General features: G+C 41.9%; 1 protein-coding gene across 1 annotated transcript; it reads right to left on the bottom strand.

Moving 5' to 3' along the window:
• Positions 1–1,037: 1,037 nt before the first annotated feature.
• Positions 1,038–21,179, bottom strand: slc38a8a (solute carrier family 38 member 8a; the record flags this gene model as incomplete). Its single annotated transcript, XM_083916990.1, has 10 exons — positions 1,038–1,140; positions 1,535–1,586; positions 1,701–1,903; positions 2,344–2,491; positions 3,617–3,731; positions 9,948–10,005; positions 12,375–12,479; positions 13,815–13,971; positions 14,479–14,677; positions 20,976–21,179. 10 exons carry the CDS (start codon positions 21,177–21,179, stop codon positions 1,038–1,040), a joined length of 1,344 nt encoding a protein of 447 aa, XP_083773116.1.
• Between the last annotated feature and the right edge of the window lie 1,523 nt (positions 21,180–22,702).

Below are 22,702 nucleotides of genomic sequence, written 5' to 3'. Positions count from 1 at the left end.
CACTGGCGACTACAGTCAGTGTCTGATTATTTATATACATATATTTATTTAGTTAGAGCAGTTAGAGCTGGTTAATGTGGCCCGGGAAAGGGGAAGTTTGGGGTCCCCTGCTAGAGCTGCTGCCCCACGACCCGACACCGGATAAGCGAGTGAAGATGAGTGAGTATGAGTGAGTGAGTGAGATGGATTTTATATATATACTCATTTAACAAACATTTAACAAAGGTTTCATATAAAAATTATTTTATTCAATTATCTTTTCATTAACTCAATATTCACTGTTAATGTAACTACTTTACATGTCATTAACCATTTTCAGAATGTTTTTTAACATACAAAAAGATATTACAAGACTTATTTACACACTCACATATGCTTAAAGATCATTCAAAACATCCTCCCTCCTCATCAACGCAGTCTTTTATGGCCACAGTGGATACAAACAGGTTGTGGAAATATTCCCAATCTGGAAACATTCAAACTGTAAATGATAGAGACATGACATTTCCTACTTTGCTGCATCAAGTTCTAGCTGGGTTATATGTTACACTACTGATATTTGAATTTTGTGCCCACCATTAAAGTGAAATAAAGTGTTGAAGAAGACGACAAATGTGTTTATAACACCCTGCCCACTATCAGCTCTCCATCTTACCCACAGACTGGATGTGGATGTTTTCTGAATACAGGCAGAGCTAATGCTGATATGCACAAACAAATGTCGATCAACTACAATACAACAATCTGCAGAAATACCTGAGGATTTCAATCGGATTATCTCAGTACGGCAAGAGGCAGAGCTCGTCGTACAACCCTAATGAAAGGGACATACCTCGACACCGATGGATGGATATTTACTAGATTTAATCCACTGTGGTAGGGTAAAAGCCATGGGTTGCAAGTAATGAGGGGTCTCTTGATTGTTCATGGGCCACGTCCATTTTTAAAGACAATTTACCACGGGCTCTTTAAGGGAGAGGCAAAGGGTCACCGCCGTCTCAATAGAAAACCCTGGATTGGTGAGGGACGGGGGGCACTCAGATCTTTCCGAGGACCTGCATGACAGCGGTAGTTGTGCTCTGACCGAAGATGAAAGTTCCACAGAGCAGGGTCACCACTCCCCAGACTGTGAGGATGACTCTGGAGGAGAAGGTACAAGCCACAAAGAGACATGTAACAACTAAAGAAAATGTTGCAAACAACTCTCAAAACCTTTCTGTAAAATAAATACAATAAAGAAAAAGCATCATCCCTCTGGTCTTTCCCAGGGGTTTTCAAAGCTTCCCCTCAGACAAAAGGAAGATCGTTTTTGATATCCTGGGGAAGTGCAAGTATCTTCCCCTTCATGCCCCAATCCACAGCAGCTTCTGTGTCAATTCTCTTGTCTGCTTCCCCAAAACTACTAACTAACTAAAACTGCTAACTGTCAGTCACTCTACTGTAGGTAATACACCGACTATGAATAAGTACCTCATACGACCACTTTAAAATAGCCGGACTATGCCTTTAACATTTCAATCAAATGTATTCTTACCTGGTTTTACAGGACACTGGCTCCGACTGCATGGCAAACATCAAACACAGTCCTGTCCAAACACATCACAGGGTTTAAGAGTTGTAACACATATAGATATATACGACACATGATATATAGACACACACATTATAGTATATCTTTAAGTCTGTGACCGGAGTGGTACCTGGGAAGATGAAGATGAAAAAGGCGCTGATGCCTCCGATGACACTGATGACCTTACTGATGTCTGGTACAAACATGGCGATGAGCAGTGTCATGGCTATCCACAGCACTGTCAGCACGTAGCGGCTGCGGTTTTCAAACTCTGTTGTCACCATGGCGTACCGCCTCCGCCATCGGCTCAACAGGGGGTCCTGGATCACTGATCTGTGCAGGAACAGGTTTGTTTTTGATCAATTGCTAAGGCTACAGACAGTCTTTACGTATTCATTAGTGTCCATTTGATCCCCATTAGCTTCCATAAAGTGGTCGCTAGTCTTCCTGGGGTCAGTGGTTCTGTGTACAGCACTACTGTATTTACCAAAAATAAGACCGATGTAGGAAACTTTATTTAAACTTTATTGATTACATTATTTTTAACTAAATCAAGTCAAAATTTATAAAGCACATTTACAGACAGCTGAGCCGCACCAAAGTGCTTCACAAGAAAATGCAGTAAATTTGAGAATGATGAGAGAAAAAAAAGGACTCATTTGATTTAAGGGAAATGTAGAGAAAGACTAATTTAATTGAAGAGAAATTGTGAGAGAGACTCTTTTTATGATTCAACTGAAGTGATATAAAGTGACTACGGCCGTGTCCCTGACCTGCCCAACAGCAGGATGATCGGATAGATGGTGATGATGGAAATTCCAAACAGCAGCCTAGCGATGAGCATCAGAATGTCATCGCCGGTGTACGACATCAGAATGTCGGCCTTTACATCCTTTCCAAATGTCAGGTACCCATAAACCCCTGCAACAGAGTAAGAAGGAAGCTACATGTCAACAACAGCATGCCAACATCCTCGCACTGAAAATGCTAACTTGCTGATATTTGTTAAGTTTAGTGTTTAACATGTTTACCATCTTATTTTAGCATGTTGGCAAAATTATTATTTTTTTCTAATTAGCTCTGAACACGAAGTAAAGATTAGGCTGATGGGAATGTCATTAGTTTTGCAGCTATTTGGTCATATTATCGGACAAAGACATCTAGACCTGACGATGGGACTAGAGGATCACCAAAGTTATCACAAGTATCACTGAAGGGGACATTATGTGTGTTAAAGTTGTACTCCATAAGATTTGAGATACGTTATTTCTAGAGGGATCTGTGGGGTTAAGATGTAACTGCTGGCGAGCCTGTTCTTTCAGGGCATCCATCTTGTCACGTTCACTGTCACTATGTGTGTTGACAATTGTGTTTTTTTTCCTCTTTATAAACTTTATTCAAACACATTCACCTTCTTCCAGTCCTTCCCCTAAATCACACACACACACACACGCATGCGCACACGCACGCACACACACACACGTTGGGGACGATCTGAGCCGTCAGACCAACTGCTGTCAGCAGCGTCACTAACTACTGTAGATTTAAAAGAAATTTCACTGCAATCCATCCACTAGATGTTGACGTATTTCAGTTTTAGACACACACCATTCCTAGAACGGCTAACAATCTTCATTCATACATTTCAAGCATCATTTTCCAACTCAGAAGTAGAGCTGCGTGATATGAGTAAAATGTGATATGCGAATAAGTTATGATAATGATAGCGATAATGATATTACTTGCTGCTTGCAACCTTGTTGAATTAAAAAAAAAAAAAACTTTTACTGAAACCCTTTCAACTAACTCAAACAATCCCTGTCTTTAGCTATGTGTTTATTGCCAAAGTTGTTGATGATAAAAAAAAAGTATTTGTTGTGCAGCCCTGCCTAGAAGTTGCAACCTCCATAATATACTCCTCACTTCACCCTGACAGCACATACAGTAGCTGTGATGGAAAAAAGTGGTGCAATCATACCTCAGGAACAGACAAACCACCCAAACACACAAGAGAGGGGAAGTAGAAGAAGTAGAAGCTTGTCTGACCTGTGAGGGAGTAGATGATGAGACAGAAGATCATGGAGACCACAGAGATGAAGACCCAATGAGAGAGCCGCTGGTTCTCCATGCTGCTGTAGATGGCAATGGATGCCTCATGGCACTGGAACGAACACACACACACACGAGAAGATTAAAGGTAATATCAACTGTTGTGTGTTTGGTTTAGTGTTGGGCTTCCCATCAGCAAATGGTGATTGCTGATATATCTGCAGGTCTGTCTGTTCTGCTCAGACCAAGTCAACTCTGTATCTGCGTTTCAATCGTGGTTCAACACGCCCCCGTTCACTTACCCTCAGGGGAATCCCCATCGCCATCTTAAAGCAATTCTTACCTTTCTTGCATTTCTCAGTTAGAGCACTAAGCGATTCCCTCCAAAGTAAAACATTCTTTACATATCTGCTGTGATTGAAAATGGAGGAGGACCCGTTAAAAGGCTGTTATCAAGGTTGGGCCCTGCATGTAGCACATCATTCAGTAAAACTCCATTGAACTGAGCTCTTCAGTCAAATATCACAAGTTCCTGCCCAGGTTTCTGTGGGTGGCAGAGATGAGGACTAAAGCTTCACTCTGACTCGAAGCGCACTTAAGTCGCACACAAATGTGACTTGACTTGGACGTGCCCCCCCAAAGACTTGAGATTTGGGACTCGTTCACAATCTTTTTATTTATTTGCTTTTTGGGCATTAACATCACAAGCAGAGTGTCATTCTCTCCCACCATGCGTAACTTTACGCATCTGATGTGCAAGCAGCTACACTACAAATATGAGACCATGGAGAGCACGTCACCTGCTGTTGACGGGGCTGAGGTTAGTTTTAAGATGGATACTGACTGATATTTACCCCGGTCCCAGCCTATCCGTCAAATATACAACTTCAAACTAACTTCACCCCGGCAAAGAAGTTGCTGCTACAGTTCATTACCATTTGTCATATTGTTTGTCTTTAAAAACTTTATGCAAAACTAAATAAGATTGCTACTAATGTTAGCTTTGTTAGAGACTAACTTTTGGATTGCCGTATGTTGAATGAAATGTTTTTGAAAAATCTTTGCTTGCCAGTGCTGCCAGATAGCTGATAGCCAATAGCTAGAGGCAAGTTTACGTTACAGGTGTATTGTTGACCATGTAACGTTTACTGCCTTATTATTTGTTTCACCTTTATTTCACAGAAATTGACATTGACACATACATTAAAAATCTCTTTTTTCCGAGTGCCCTGGCCAAGATAAACAGCAGCACGACTAACAGTGTTTCTGACAAACATAATTAGCAGCAAATACAAAATACATGATTAATATTAAAATATATCAAATAAGTGAAAACAGCAAATATATCAAAATCCACCATAATCATGAATATATCATGCAGAATATCTACAGCCAGGTGTGTCTGCCTCCAGGTTATTTCAAACTTCTTTCAAATCCTCCAATGAGAGCAGGACCTGGAGTTTCAGGTGTGTCTGGGATTAGTTCAGGTAAAGGGAGCAGCAGACTTTTGTTTATTTACACTAGATTGTATCATTAGTTGGGACTTTGTGTAATATACAATACGGTTGAACTCTATAACTCTGCAACTCTATATTATTATTTATTAAAACCTTTAAAGACTTGATTAGGACTTGCTGCTGCCCTAAGAGACATGCCCATCAAAGACTTGAGACTTGAATGCCACTAGCAAAACGTGACTTGTGAACATCTCTAGTGGGAGGTGGACCAGAACATCTGAAGGTACCAGGTTTACTTCCCTTAATCGATCGGTGGTGCCAGCTGTGTCTAGTCATTATCCAGCAGCTTCTGCATTTACTTGAGAAATGTGCCCTCGTCTCTTCTGTGGTGTCTGCATGCACTGAAGAGACAGACAAAACTTGAGGGCGTAGTCTCTAGTATTTGGAAGAGGACATCTGGGTGTACGGAATGACAATGGGTCAACCAAGCTATTGGGGCTGTATTTGCTGAAGCCTTCCATCCTCCATCTTCTGCAAGAACAGCATGTCCTCACTGAAGTCTCCAAAGCAGACTCTGTGTCTAGAGCTGAGACATTCAGCTGTGGGGGATTGGCCTTTGTTTCTCCTTCACATTGATATGACCAAAACATGGGGGGAAGAGGCATCCATTGTCTAAGGGTGCACTCACATTTGGCCCAGTTGATCTGCACCATGCTCAATCCCGATTGTCCCCCCCTCCGTCCTCCCTGCTGTCTAGGCCTAGCCTGCACCCACATTGCTTCAAAAGATCCAGGCCACGGCACGATTGCTTCTTGCTTATACGACATAGGCAGGGTTGACGGCATTGCAATGCAGCGCTTTGTTTTCGAAAACGGGTTCCATAGACCAGTTAGATCTGACCATATCTGTAGTAAACATTCCACCTCTGCATCAGACGGCTGCAAACCCTTCGTCAGCATTTTCTTTAACATTAGCAAGCAGGCAAATGTAAGCCAGCTAGCTGTGACTTAGGTAAGCTGCATGGATCTCGCATTGTTTTCTTCATAATGCTAGCTCATTAAGTAATTTGCCAACGGCAAGCTAGCCAGAGCAGCCATGGGTGTCTGGATGAATTAGCTAACATTAACCATTAAAGTCATTATTTTGCAATGTCAGCTACCTAGCAATTCGGCCGCATTAGCAAGCGAGCCAACATGAGCCAGCTAACTTATTAAAATCAGTGTTTCCACTACTACACGATTTTTATCATCACCGGGGGTAAAAGGTTTTGCCCACAGACCCAACCTAAACCCTCCCGCGGGAGGTCTGATCCAGTACATCTCCACGCTGGAGCGTGATTAATTTTGAGCGACATTGCTGACCAGGGCTGTTGGTAGTCAAGCCTGAATAAAACTCACCAGACCCATCTTAAATAGTCTTTCTACTGTTACAACAATCACCACGTCATTTGGTTTAAATAAATCCTTAATTCACAGAGTAAGACATGAAAATATGCTGGTTCTGAAATCAGTTATTCCCTGCTGTCCATGGAGTGTAAGCCAAAACTTGTTCTTTAGAGGGAGACCAGTTAATTAGCTAAATAAAATGGCCAAAGAATATATATAAATATTTTTGTCCAATAGACCAACACTAGTTCGGAATAAACTCCAGTGAGATGTTATACAGATTCACTTAAATTGGGACCGGTTGTTGGTCAGAGAGATTGTGTGCTTCTCCTGAAACCAACCTCAGATTTTTCTCATTGGTTTGAAACTCAGTGCAGGGTGAGGATCCAAAGGTCTTATTATCTCTGATCTCGCTGCAGGTGTGATGAACTGAGATGAGATAGGGAATTAAATGAAGGCTATGGGCTCCAAGCACCACAATAGGGTGAGTCAAATGGCAGAGGTCAGGATACAGTCTCTTGTCCCCACTTGATCCCAGCTGCCATTGTCCCGTTTTGAATCTCACTTCTCTTTTCCTGCATCCCCTCCTCCACTCCTCTCAGGAGCTCACCAGCTCTCTTTTCAATCCTTTGCAGTGCAATCACTCACCCCGAGGAGTGTTTCTCTGTGTGCGTTTGTGTGAGGGGACATGCATCAGTCCGTTCCTACCTTACCCTCCTTTTATTAGATCCTGCAAGGCTTCCTCAGGGGTTACCTTGGCAACTTGGGAAGTTACACATCAGTCAGTCTTGCTTTAGATTGACAGTATGAGCTTTTTCCCCTGTACTATACCCTGCTATTAAATATGAAAAGTTCACTCTGCAGAGATCCTGTGGAGCACAGCGGCCCCAGGCTGATGACCTTTACTACACTTAAACACACAATCCTAAGAGAGTCCAGCTCCCGAAGATTGAGAAAAAACACACTCTTGTTAACTTCTGTAGCAGATCAATGTCTGCCTCTGTTGCATCATTGAAATATGCTGAAGCGCTTATTTACCTCTAGTGGTGTCCCACAATGCAGATATGTTTTCTTCAAGGTTTTGTCTGAAACGTCTGCCTCCAACCCAATACAATTCTAACAGTTCCGATGGCAACTGTTCACAATGAGCTCTAGATTATCCAGAGTAAAGGACTGATGTATATTCTCTTCTTTGTTAAGTTAAGAGTTAACGTGAGAAGATTGATACCACTCTCATGTCTGTAGGGAAAAAAATAAGCTACTGCCAGCAGGCAATTAGCTTAGCTTAGCAAAAAGACTTTCTGTTCAAAGCAGGGCTGGGCAATATAGACAACATCTTTTATCCTGATTTTCTGGTAGTACAATAAATAAATTGTCTATATAAAATAACCACATGGTAAATGTATGACCTATTTTTGTACAGTCCTATGGAAATTGAATACTTGATAAATGAAAAATATTTTCTCCTTTTGATAAGAACGTTAGTGCAAACAGTTTCAAGTGAAAGTATTTCCAGCTATACACTGACTATGTTTGCATGCCTGCACACAAATAGTGTGATAAAACAATCAAAAAAGAAACATGCTCTGAAGCACATCATAACTACACAGCACACCTATTACACAACCCCTGCAGCCAAGACAACATTACTTTACATTTTTATTGAGATATGCTCAAAAGAGTTGATAAAATGGCTGAGTGTATACCATCTGCCGGAGGGCAGTAAAGCCTAAACTCTGCATTGAAAATATGAGATGAATCATTGCCTGAGAACATATATTGATGTAGAGACTGGTGTTTAGACCTACGCATAACCCTAGTCTGTACCATGACAACAATAAAAAGAGGCAGGAAAGCCCGTTGTTTTTTTTCACAATATAAAGTATATTTTGAAAGACCTTTTGTTCTGAAATTCCACAGTGAAAAGTTCTGTGAAAATTATGCAATTAATCTTATTCCCATATTTATTTGGTACTTGGGCCTGGTTTAGTGACGCTTCAGGGCGCACTGCCACTGTCCATCCGTACCGTGCCCTATGCTTTAGGGTACTTGCCCCCCCCCTCCCTCTCCCCCCAGGCCCGTTTGTACTCACACTACCTGGGCCTCGGCGCGAATGCTTCTTGCTGCCTATACGTCATCACGTCACACTCATTGATGTCATCGCGATGCGTCGCTTTGTTTACAAATCTTTCCATAGACCTCAGAGTTTTTGTGCGTCTTGTCCGGCTGTTTTGGAATATTTTCATCCGACCAAATCTGCAGTAAACACTCCACCTCCGCATCGCACCAACATGAACGTGAGCCGCCATTGTTTTAAATGTCCGCGCATGGTCCGTCCTTTTTTCTATGTCCGAACAGGCGCACATAAAATGACGTCAGAACCGCCGTAGGCCTCGTGCGCATGCACATAGCCGTACCTGTGCAAACATGCTTTACAAAAGCCCACCTCTCCCAAACGGGCCGTGGACGGCAAGCACTCACACTGGTCACACAAGATAGACTTTAACCCTGGAACCTGTTTGGGCACGGTACGAATGTACAGTGTGTATGCGCCCTTATTCTGAAAACTGAAAACTGGACGTGGACACAAAAAAAAAAATTGACGCAATTTGAAGACTTTAGTTAATACTTCATCTCCTCTCTGCAGGTAGAGTATTATACTGCAGAGTGAGACAGAATGACAGTAAAGTGTTTACCTTCATGTCAGAGTTTTAGACTGCAGAGTGAGACAGAATGACAGTAAAGTGTTTGCCTTCATGTCAGAGTTTTAGACTGCAGAGTGAGACAGAATGACAGTAAAGTGTTTACCTTTTTGTCAGCTCCTCTGAGCAGTTTATGATTGAGGAAAATATGGTTTCTGTATTTTGGCTAAATCCTCCCTTTAAGATCAAATGGTTATGGAGAGTTCATGCTTCATTGCTAACTGGGTAATCTCTATGAACAGATTCGGCACAGAAATTTAAAATCTAAAGGCAACGGGACAAGATTTGGGTAGCTGAAGAAGTATGGCACAATTTGTTGCCTGAGCAGTATTTCCCAATTCGTTTGAGCAGGCTTTGATTACATGCGGGTAAACAGTCCATGTGGAGAGCAGAAGAGGAGGAACGCATTAGTCGTCACGCGGCCACCAAACCCATCTACTGTCTTCTGATGATGATTTCACTTTTTCTGAGCTTTTTGTTTTCTGCTGATATCCGTTTATAGCGACAGCGTCTCTCAACATAAACTCCATCCAGAGCATCCGGTGCCTCAGGTGTTATACCGGCTCACTACATCCCGTAGGCCAGACACCTTGCTGGGGAATCACTTCAATGTACTCACATGTATTTGCACTTTAGCAGCCATAACTGAAGCATTTCCACACACAGCTGCACACTAGGTGGCCTCCAGCGCTACCACAGCATGATGTTTCAAACACATGTTAACCATGTCTCAAAGGGTCTTACATGAATGTTATTTAGTATAATTTGAATTTGTTGCACTCACTTGGAAACCGAAGCAGATGGTCGGGATGACGCTGAACATGGAGGCCCAGGAGCTGATCCTGCACACAGACAGAAGGAGAAACGAGTAATTTCTCTGAGCTTCACAAATGCCAAAAGAAGAAGAAATAAGCTATTATTAGGGTACCATTCATAATGCCATGGCATTTACAGATGCTTCACCATGGAGTTCATCTGTCAGTCAATAGGCACACGGCTGACAAGAGCAGCCAAGGTAAGTAAGTAAGAGAGACAGAGCGTCTTAACAGTGACACCAGAGTTCAAAGAGAGGAGAAGGCGGGTTTACTTTTTCTGTTCTGGTGGCCTGGATTCAAAGCAGATTTATGGATAAGACACTTGACGGTTATATTTCCTGGAAGCAACCTCATTATATGAACCTGTTGTGTTAATTAAGTATAGACAAGAAAACCTTAAATACAAAACTTGACTTTTTTTTGTTCCAATTGGTTTTCTCTTCATTTCCACCCAAACTGTTGAGGTTTGAAGGCAGATTAAACACCTTGCTTCAGTCAGGCAGATAAGCATATATTCACAGACACAATCGTTGCAATACAATTTTGCCGAGTACAGAGTCTGTTGTCATCGCAAGACCAAAACAAATTCAAAAGAATACTTTGATATTTTTGGGGAATAAAGTTATTTGTGTTCTTGCTGAGAATGATATACTAACAGGGTTAAACACAGTCTTTGTAGAAAGACTGGTGACAGCAGGGAGCAGTTAAAGGGTGTCGTAGTCCCAACAACAAAAAATAATTCCAGCAGTCGGCAGTTGTGTCAATTGAGGAGACAGGAGACCGGAGTCTGTTCGAGCCTGTTTGAACCCGTCCCCTCCAGCCAATCACACCATAAACAAAAGTATTGCAGAGGAGTTTGATTGATAGTTAGCTTTAGCCGTTCCAACTAAGTAAATATGAACGGGATTTTAGCGATCAAGGAGAAATGTAGCCATTTGGGCGCGTGTTTTAATGCCGTTTCTCTCCTTTCTCTCAGTCCATGGAGTGAATGCTTGTCCTATACTGACTCTGGATTTTGCCCGTCTCTGGTCACTCAGCTGCTGGGACAAATAAGCAGCTGAAGGATTGGCAAACTCCATTTCACCCAGTGCCAGCCTACAGTAGCTGCACCCAACAACAGACAACCCTGGCAACCCGCAACGCAAATTGTAAAATCCCTTAAAAAATTAATTCAGACTTAATTTTTTTTTTATGAAAAAGAAATACTTTCATTATTCATTATTTTAAAAAAATGTAGCTTTTAATAAAGATTCTACATATCAACCTTTAACATAAAACCACAGGTGTGCTCATACATGCAAATACTCGATATGCTCTGTGGCTGCTGACTTTACATCCTTACTACAGCAACCTCAAAGAGCCAAAACTCAAAAAATACAGCCAGTGTACTGCCAGGAGAGGGCAGACACATATTTATTTATATTTTCCATTTTCATGTTTTTTTATTCTTAAGCACATGAGCAGGAACAGCTTAATGTATATTTATCCCTTCTATATGGAGTCAAGTCCAGTTTTGGACAGTTTTGTGAAGGATGTTAATCTAGGGATTTGCATTAGTGCAGTTTTCAGTGTCTCTATTCATTTTGGCTTATTTTATTTATCGTTTTCTTATGGCACTATTTATGAGCAGAAACAGCTAAATGTAGAAGTTAAAAGTATTGTATTCAATTATTCAAGTATTGTATTTTTATGTAGTATAGCAGCGATGCTGTTGAAATAAAACTCCAAAAACACTGACTGACATTTATGAGAACTGTTTTTGAAAATATGACTCTCGATACATGACCATCTACAGCATTCCCACTGAGCTTCACTGACAATTCAACTTGACTTGATGCTGAAAAGATTACTAAAAGATTAAGTCTGTTTGGTGCACAACGCGACTGACTGATGCGTTTCAAACTAAATACACACCAAGGTTTTCTTAGGTGATCTGAGTGAGGGTCTAAAATACAACATAGATATTTGGTAATTTTAACCCATTTCCAGGTGTTTCCATATCTGGAAAACTAGTCTCTAAATGTCCCGGTTTACCTGGAGTTATAAGAAAAAAAATCCACCTACCACCACGAATGAACGCGTTATATTTTGTGTTCATCCTCGTCTTTTCATCCATGCAAAACGTACAGTGTTAAAACAACAAGTTGACGTTTAGTTAGCCATTTCCCCCTACTACCAGTGTACAGGACTGAAAACTAGTGAGTTAACTACAGCGTTGAGAATTCACTGCACGCCTGATGGAACCAATTTGTCTGCAGCTAGACACATCTACACTCTGCACTCATTTTGACTTGACTAGCCATTGTGACCAGTGGAGCAAATAGATTGTTTGGAGCCCTGGATCCCATCATTTTACCTCCCCCCTTTCACACCCACACCCACACACATATACATACCCACTAGTGTAGAGAGGGGCGATGTGAACCAGAACAGAAGGCGAGGTGTGGTATTTGATGATGATGGCAATGGTCAGGTAGGTTGCAGCCAGAGTGCCGAGGACACTGTGAGAGAATAGAGACAAAGCACCTGGGTCAGGCACAAATCAAACACTGAGACTTTTAAGTCAAGGTGCAATGGATGAGTGGATTACTGCAAACTGACCACAGGGCCTCAGTACCTTCAGTCATTTAACCATATACACACATGACTGTGACACAGACTAGCTTCATCAGCATTTAAGGGGACCTCTTATGTTTTTTCCTTAGTTTCTGTCATATATATAATGTTGCAGTGTCTATTGTACATATTAAGCGTGGCCAAAACATTGAATAATGAGGTGTAAAATAAATCGCTGCGCAAATTTCAGACTGTCCTGAATGCTCTGTTTCCAAAAGATTTTTCAATTCTCTCAGCTTTGGTAAACATGAAGCTGCTCTGGGTCGACACTATCGGTTCTCTTCGCTCCAGACACAGCATGCCGGGCACACCCACGGGTCTCGATATATATTCAATTAATTGTGCAGTCCTAGTCGGTGGCACTGGAGAAAAATGATGGAGCCAGATTTAAAGTATAATCATGGAAATCACAGCAGACCAAGCGCCACCGAAGCCGGTGTGACCCAGCAACAGGAGACTGTTGTGCCCACATCTCTGCAGACCTGGCTCCATATCACACATCCAGGATCGGGCTGCTGACGGGCGCTGACAGAGCGCAGGACTCCGGTGGGATGACTCAATATTTAACGTTGTGATGCTTGGTGCTCAAAGTCAAAAGTTCATGGACAATGGTCAACATCAGATGTCAATTTATTAATATTAAGATGCTGGCCATATGATCTGCCCAGATAATTAGAGACTTCAACTGCATTCTGTTGTGCAACCCTATGTTAACATTACAATGACAAATTAACCTCCAGCCTGATTTGACAGGTGAATTCTGAACTGAATATAAGTGGAAATGTTCTCTTCAAGGCAATTCAACCTCTTAGCCTGGTTTTTACTGGAACGGAGGTCTAAGCTAGAGCCTAGTTTGTAAAGGACATAGTGTAGCATTAGCTAACGTTAGCATGTTAGACATTTTGACAACTTCAGTCTTCAAGTTCATATTTTCGTAGATGATGAAAATTAGCCAACCTATTGGGACCTCTGAGAAAACTATGAAAAGCCAGCTCTGGATTCATACTGGGATCATTTGAGCAGTTATACTGCATGCTATTCTTCATTGTTTACATGTTGTTACAGTAACTGATGCACTTTAGGGGAGCGTTCAGTCAGTCAGTGCATCCTCTGGTGGTGGTTGCACAAAAACAACGTGAGTGTGGCCTTTTCTTATTGTCACCTTTGCCCACACAAACTAGAAGTTAATTTAAATACAGCATACAAAAACACACACACACCTGATGTATTTCTGAATGCTGATCTCTTTGGGGATGGATAGCGGCAGGATAAGGAGGAGGCAGAGCAGAACAAGGCCAAAGCGCTGGTCTGTGTAGAAGTGGTACGGCATCTCTGACTCCGGCAAATCAGTAATGAGCTCATACAGGGAGCCACACACTGACAGAACACACAGGCATGACATGTCAGCACATTTATGAACCGATTCAGGAAATATAGAAAATGTTATGCACACTGTATCTGTCTCAAAGATAAAAAAATCTTAATATCACATTTACCTGATTCAATATTACTGTCCATCAGGGGATACTCAACACTACATACAACAAACATCATTCTGCCCTTTAACTGAAAAGAGACAAAAGCCACTAACAAGAAAAAAAACCTCAAGAGTTTCAAACTTCAAAGTTCAGGGAGGTGACAGACTCCAATTACAGACGTTGATGTTTCCTTTTCCAGGTGACATGGGCCAAATTTCAGAGAGAAACCTGCACTCACACATTAGAGCTCGACGGTTCATGGAAACCACTACGGGACATTTCAGAAAGGAGGTCTGTTCAAAATCAAACATGGATAACAAGGATAAATCTAAAAAAAGACTTGACTAAAAAAGTAAAAATCAGTGCTTGGTGCTTAGGCCTGCACACTACAGACTGTCCAACTCACACTTCTCCAGCTGGTCATCCAGGATCACCAGAAAGGCCACGGAGATCATGAAGAGATTGAAGACGAAGCAGATCTCACACAGCTGACCGATGGCTGGCCCGCACACCTCCTTCACCACCGCCTGGTAAGTGCACTGGCCACTGATGGACGAGGAGTAGCCCAGGATGATCAGACCACTGACCAGGAACACGAGGGAGACCTGAGAGGACGAAGGAGGGCAGAACCATGGAGCTCAGAGATACAGGTATTACGGTATACCAGGGTATTCAGAGATCCAGACAGCAGCATAATCCAGATTATTTTGGTCAATATTGAGATCACGATTACTCAACACAATTACCCACTGACTTTAGAAACATCGGTCTCCACTGTTGGAACAGGCAGCTGATCTGAGAAAGAGCTGCATGTTGGAGGCTTACAATATTACAAGACTAGTAAACACACCAATAGTTAATTAGTTGCTGATCCCAGACTGCCCTGGTACACAGGGTAGAAGAAGCGCTGCTGAAATAGAGTTGGCACAGCTGCTAATTGAAGGACCGTCTTACCATTTTTTGGGAATCCTGTGGGAACTTCCGTAACCATTCATCAGAGGTAGCACTGTTCTGTACCGCTCTCTACACTATTACACTGCCCTCACGAAAAGCCTGACTCAGAAGTTGGAAGTTCCTGATTTCCAATTACAGCTGAACGCAGCATAACCATTCAGTCCGCAGTCAGCAGTGTCACAAACATGGCGGCACATTTGCGTTTAGAGAGGGAATGTCTCCACAGACACACAGACTGGAATACTCAGCAAAGAGGCAACACATAGTTTCATTGGAGGGTCATATGATCAACCGCCACTATTTTATTTCACTCTGTGATAGACAGTGACTTAACTAACAATTAACTGGTTGAAAATCTTATGGATTACAACTTTACGAAAAACACAGCATATGCTAAACACAAGCCAATTGAGAGAACATCTGCATCAATTTGATAGAAACAAGCTGCAAAGACCACAACACAACACACAACAAGAAAAAGCATTGCAAAAAGAGTGTTTCCAGAGCCCAGGAGGGCCTTCCCTCGACCGCTATGCATCAGGATTAATGCCAGTGTCTTCTGGGTTAACATGTTGATAAGAAGCAGGAAGTTACTGAGCTCTAATGAGAGCTGCGGAAGATAGTGTTTCCCCAATAACAATACGAAAACCAACTACACAACCTAAAAGAGAGACCAAGGAAACAGTGGAGAGAGGAAGCATCCTTCAGGGTTATAGATCCCTGCTGAACAGCTAGAAGGTCAAAGTCTGGAATTAGTCATTGCAACATGTAAGCAATTATGCAAATAAGGTCTGGTGGGAGTGACTTTGGAAAAGAGCAAGTTTATGATCCAATTAAGCTCTAAAGTTACTGTCAAGTGTCCACTCAGAAATTTAGAAGCAGTGCAGTGTAATGAGGAGAACTGGCCTAATTGGGAAGTGAAGAGAAAAAAAACTTCTGCTTCAGGTCTATGACCTCATTTAGCATCAGCTAAGGTGTCCAGGTTTGTTTGGTCTTTTGAGATTATAGGAGGAGAATCCCATCAGAGCTCTTTAATAGTGCAAACCGAGCTTAACACCCACGTTAAACGCTGCCATTGATTCAATCTTAAATAGTATTAATATGAAAATATTAAAAGTACTAATTTTATGTAGGGCATCATCCCAGATCAAGATGTAAAGAATTTAGCATTCAACATTATAGAACGCATTTTTACTATGAGTAAATATAAATGTTATTTTTTCAATTAATCATTTTTAATTTTCAATAAGGAAAAAAATACAACACAGCCAATTAGCACACTTTGGTTGGTTATTTTAGTACTTCCAGAAGATTTGTTTTTTTTGCATTGTTCTGCTCCCATTGTTGATATCAAACAATTGTATAGCATTTTTAGTACATTTCTTATTGGCTGCTCATGTTCAACGACGTTAGGCTGATAAAACCATTTTGTTGGGATTAAGCTGAGCAGAAGTCCACTAGCCCAGGGTTTCTCAAATGGTGGTGCAATTATCCCCAGAGGTACACTGGAGTACTAAAAGGGGTACATGAGACCTTTTTAAAAACTTCATTTAAAAGCTACAGTCATGTGTGATGCCTCGAAATAATTATATTGTAATGAGTACAATAAAAAAAATATATATTTTAATAAACCACATTTTAAAACCAATGTTCCTATTTTTTTATGCAATTGTTAACAGGCGTAATCTGTCAAATGCAACGATCGCGTTCACAATTACGCTTGTTCGCGCAGCTTTAACTGCTGGGGCTCCTTCCAACTCATGAGGGCTATCAGCCAGCAAGGTATAGTTGGAATTCATACCACAGGGCAAATTCATACCCATGTTCTTTCTATACCATTTATACAGTCCACCCCTGGCTCAAGGTCGAGTGAATATCACCCTTCCATCTGTCACTATTCCCTTGCAGGCTTTATCAATTTTTGTTATGCCTGCACTCCTTGTGTCGTCGCGTCAGAGCTGCTCTGCCAGTTACATGTCACACGTCAAAATCCATTCCGTAGCAAAAATTACTACCGTCTATACCTTTTATACACTAGGTGTGGGCAAAAAAAAAACGATTCATGTAAAAATTGTGATTCTGATCTCCTAAGATTCATAATCGATTCATAACTTCCAAAAATCAATTTTTCCGAACTCTTTTTCCCGACTGTGCGCACTTTGTGGCTTCCATAGAACAGTGTTGCAGGAAGCTACCGGCTAATCAGTCACTGCCAGCCCATCCGTCATTGAAGGAAAGTGTCTGGGCCCACTTTAGATTTCACAACCTCCAGGGAAAACGGAGCTGGACATGACTCATTCAATATGAAACGTTTGCAAAATCAAAGTCAAGAACTTCGGCAACACTACGAACACCCTCTGCGGTCAAGAGAGCCGTCATTCACTTCTCCGTAGTCAAACCAGCCGGCCCTATATTTGTGGTGCGCCCGTACTCTGGCATTTATGGTAAATGCATTGAGACTGCTCAGAGGAGCTGACATGAAGGTAAACACTTTACTGTCATTCTGTCTCACTGCAGTCTAAAACTCTGACATGAAGGTAAACACTTTACTGTCATTCTGTCTCACTCTGCAGTCTAAAACTCTGACATGAAGGTAAACACTTTACTGTCATTCTGTCTCACTCTGCAGTCTAAAACTCTGACATGAAGGTAAACACTTTACTGTCATTCTGTCTCACTCTGCAGTCTAAAACTCTGACATGAAGGTAAACACTTTACTGTCATTCTGTCTCACTCTGCAGTCTAAAACTCTGACATGAAGGTAAACACTTTACTGTCATTCTGTCTCACTCTGCAGTCTAAAACTCTGACATGAAGTTAAAGACTTTACTGTCATTCTGTCTCACTCTGCAGTCTAAAACTCTGAAATGAAGGTAAACACTTTACTGTCATTCTGTCTCACTCTGCAGTCTAAAACTCTGACATGAAGGTAAACACTTTACTGTCATTCTGTCTCACTCTGCAGTCTAAAACTCTGACATGAAGGTAAACACTTTACTGTCATTCTGTCTCACTCTGCAGTCTAAAACTCTGACATGAAGGTAAACACTTTACTGTCATTCTGTCTCACTCTGCAGTCTAAAACTCTGACATGAAGTTAAAGACTTTACTGTCAGTCTGTCTCACTCTGCAGTCTAAAACTCTACCTGCAGAGAGGAGATGAAGTATTAACTTTAAACAAACACACCACCTGAAATACAAGTCATCAAATGTATTTGTTGTGTCTACGTCCGGTTTTCAGTTTTCAGAATAAAGTTTTACACAACCAGTATTAACAGAACTTTTCACTGTGGAATTTCAGGATAAAAAAGTTTTTAAAATATACACTAAAATATTCATAAATAAATTACTAAATAATAAATTAATTAAAGTGGCAAAATACCAGTTTTGTAGTATTACTTTTGTACAATTTTATTTTGGAAATGGACAGGATTCTGAGACATAAAAGTCGCAGTCGGCAACATCTGTATGATCATATTCACTGAAACCGACACTCTGCTCCGCTAGAACAACATAACTCATCAGGGTTTAGAGGAAAAAAACGTGCCTCTACGTGCACCTACTGTAGAGCCTGTGGTTTGTTTTTTTTTAATTGACCATGCCGTATCATCCTGTCCACTCAGCGCAGGGCTGTGTGAGAGCTGTCTGTCAGTCACAGATCGTGCACATGCAACAGATCCCCCCTCCCCCCTCGTGCATGTTACAATATCACATGCACACCCCTCAAGCCAAGCGTACTCATAGCATATGACGTTAGCAGTTGCTATCTATGAGTAAGTTAGCCAGCCTACCTCCGTGTAGCGTGTACCTCAAGCCGTTTATTGATGACAAAAAACAGGGAGGGAGCGGAGGAGCTCGGGGGTAGAGGAGGAGGGGCGTGAGTTAAATTAAACATTAATGAATTACATCTGGTCATAGATTTGCCTTTGTGTGTTTAAAGTAGAATCTTGTGCTTTCATGCCAGAATTTGCCACACTGTCTTTATTAGCTCTCAGAGGACTGGAGGAGATCCTGAAGCGTGTACTAATTCAAAAATTGATTTGAATAGTTATGAGCCGAGAATTATTTGGAATCAAAAATCAATTCTGCATCGAATCCTAACACCAAGAATCGGAATAGAATCAAATCGTGAGACACCAAAATATTCCCACCCCTACCGCACATCCCTAAACACTGATGTGAAAATGTCCCACTGGAGCGAATGCACAACAGTCTGACTCCTGACTAAAAATACACACTGGAGCGAATTGACTTCAAGCCTGACTACTTTCCTCTTTTTCCCTCTATAATTTTCTGTTTCACAGGCGATACTGCTAAGTCTTGGACGACCTTGCGTCTGACGCTGAAAGACTTTTCATTCTGATGCGGATAAAGGTTTCTCACATAGCGCTCAACGGCTTATCAACACATTTTTAGAGCTGATGATTTATTAGTCCAGATAGTTCTGGTTAGATCAACACTGTCAGTTATTGGCCTTTGTTTTATTTTTCCGCGTTCTTAGCCATAATGAAAAATGAGTTGCTGCACCCGTCTCTCTGCCCAGAGACACACCCTCACGGCAGTGCGATTTAAAACCGTGAGTGTCAATGGAAAACCGACTGGCCTTGGCTCACTTGAGCTCACCCACTTTCAGTGTGGTAGTGGAAAGAGGTCTTATGAAACTGTAAGTGTAACATACGACTGTCAAAAGACCCAAAATAGAAGAGACCTTGCCGTTCCGCAGCTGAGGTTAACATGGACGCCAAAATAAAAAGCAACAGGTTCATCGGCACACACGTGCTCACAGATCTCCTCCACCCCTACACTCAGTCACGCTCCCTGCGGTCCTCTGATAAGGACCTGCTGGCCACCCCCCACACCAGGCTGCAGACTTTTGGGGACAGCGCCTTCTCTGTCAACGCTCCCATACTCTGGAACAGCCTAGCACTCCATGTCCGCTCTGCCCCGTCCCTGCCTTTGTTCAAAAAGCACCTCAAAACATTTCTATTCACCAAGTCCTTTGACCCCTAACCCCCCAATTGTTAAGCGACATTGAGTACCATGAAAGGCGCTATATAAGTTCAAGGCATTATTATTAATAATGTGTTCTGTTCAGCTTAATATTGAAATGTCATTGAATCCTGCCTTAGAATTGTTAGTGGATAAAAAAAAGTTAACAGCTTGTTACTGGACAAGATAATTCACTCATTGTACTTCACATGCAACTCCAATTGGAGGCCCTGACAAGAATCAAACAGGCCAAACTAACTTTCTACATGACATTAAAACTGACACAACATGAAGGAGAAACACACTGGGCCTCATTCTGTCCAAAGTCTGCAGGGTGATCAATCAGAAGAAAGGAGCAGCAAAGGAGCTGATGCACTCAACTGAATACTTTTCAAACATCAAATTAATGAACCCACTCTCTTTCAACCGTTAGGTGATTTATCCACAAAGACTCCGTAGAGTTAGAAAGCAGCACAGCCGGTGCAGGCAGGGACACCGGGGGAACAGAGGAGTGATTTAAAGGTTTCTGTTCAACTCTCGGACAGTGGTTTGACCCCAACAGTTGTGGAGAAACTGGTGCTGAGATTAGTGGGAACTATTTGAACAGGATGACCGTGCAGGTCGAAGTGGTGACCTATTGGGGTGAAAAGGTTACATGCAAGAGGAGTTGTGGGTCTGAAGAAGAGTCAGACGGATGGAGTTAAAGTGCATGTGAAAGGGTGCCCGAGTGGAACATGGCCTCTCCCTTCTGGTGGAACACATCTCAATCTCCTTAATTGATCTCAGCAGTGCTCAGCCTTCAGGAGCCCAGATAAGATGCAGATACCAAAGCTTCCAGTTAATAACATTTAAAAACTTAAACTTTTGAGGGCTCAGCCAGCCGCAGCAATGCAGAGAGTCCCCCAACTCTACGGCAGAAACATCCTCTTTTGACGGTATTTTACAGCTTTAAATACCCACCAGCTCGACGGTGACCGCGCTGCGGATGCCCCCGGCTCTCTCGAAGGCCCAGGGAAAGTTGAGGAGTCCGGCGCCCAGGGCGGATTTGAGCATGATGAAAATGGCCCCCACGGAGCCGAGCCGAGGCCCGGCGGCAACGTCAAGCGGGGGCTTGGCTGAGGCTGAAGCCAGCAGGCTGATGCTCTCTCTGGCTAACTCCTCCATGCTTCAACCGGCGGGAAACTGACGGCAGGACACACTGACGCACACGCGCGCGCTCCCAAGCTACATACACACACCCACCCACCCACACGAGCTGCCAGGTCAGCTCTCAGCCACTCCCGGGCACGGTGCTGCGTTCTCTGGGGGCCGGGCCGCTCACTGAGCAAGGTGAGCCGGGAGCGGGGAGGAGGAGAGGAGGGGGGGTGGGGGGCTGGGGCTGCTGCCTTCAGGTGCTGTTCGGAAACTGTGTTCAACAATAACGGGGGCCTTTATGTGTCTCGTTTTTAATGACATTTTAATACACACATGTGAATTACAATAGAAGTTCCACGGTGTGATGCAGTGGAGCGCAATCCCATAATGAAAAAGCCTATTAGAATCTATAGTGTGTGGATGAAGAGGCGTGTCTACCATAACTTATCCAATTTACTATAACGTGGAAGCAACTCTGTGATATTTCCAGCATAGGGTCTCCCTGGTTCAATTCAATTCAGTTTTATTTATAGTGCCAAATCATAACAAAAGTTATCTCAGGACACTTTACAGAGTAGGTAAAGTACATTGACTAAATTTATTTAAAAATAAATAAATAAATAAAAAGCTGATTTAGTACATTGACTAAATTAATTTAAAAATAAATAAATAAATAGTAGATTTAGTACATTGACTAAATTAATTTAAGAATAAGTAAATAAGTATATTTAGTACATTGACTAAATTAATTAAAAAATAAATAAATAAAAAGCAGATTTAGTACATTGACTTAACCCTATAAAGCCTGACCCATGAAGAAATAGTCAGAAAATTCTAATTTTTTGGGAATGAAATGTTTATAATGCCCTAAAACAAAATCCCAATTATTTTTTTTTGCCACATCATTTTGTTTATGATATATTTTTTGTATCACATTTGATACATGGGGTTGTTTTGGCAACTTTTTGTTCACAAGTTATGTCAATTTTAGATACAAAAACAGATATTTTCCACACCATTTTGACAATATAGAACATTTCAGGTAGTTTTTCTCATTGTTTTGTTAACATTAAACTTTTTATAGCCTTTTTATTTCATGTTGTGGTAGCCACAAAAAAAATGTCGGTCCTTGTTCAGGCAAAGATGCACCTTACACTTCTCACAGCAGACATGTGAGAAATGATTGCCGGTGCAGTGCTTGCATCTCTAACGGGTTTCTCATGTTGGAAAGTGATCAATGCCATCCCTTCTCACATAAAGAGGCACACTGCAGCCTGGCCTTTTACGGGGTGGTGTTGGAGTCACTTCTGGAGAAGATAGTGGTCTGAGTTTGGCCTTTCCTGCACTTGTGAGACCAAGTGCCAACCAAAGCCTGAAAATTTGACCGTGCCATGGGTTTCATCTGGGGCTTTAGCTCTTTCTGGTCTCTTCTGTAGAGTTTCCATGCATTGATGACAGCCACTGTAACAGTGTGCCACCAGATGTACATGTACCATCTTCGTCATCTGTAGCTGAACGTGTAAAGTGCAGACAGCATATCAAGGAGATCAGCA

Source organism: Echiichthys vipera (assembly GCF_963691815.1).
Source record: "Echiichthys vipera genome assembly, chromosome: 7".
Taxonomy (NCBI): domain Eukaryota; kingdom Metazoa; phylum Chordata; class Actinopteri; order Perciformes; family Trachinidae; genus Echiichthys; species Echiichthys vipera.
The sequence above is the reverse complement of the archived record's forward strand: the minus strand, read 5'-3'. Positions and strand labels throughout refer to the sequence as shown.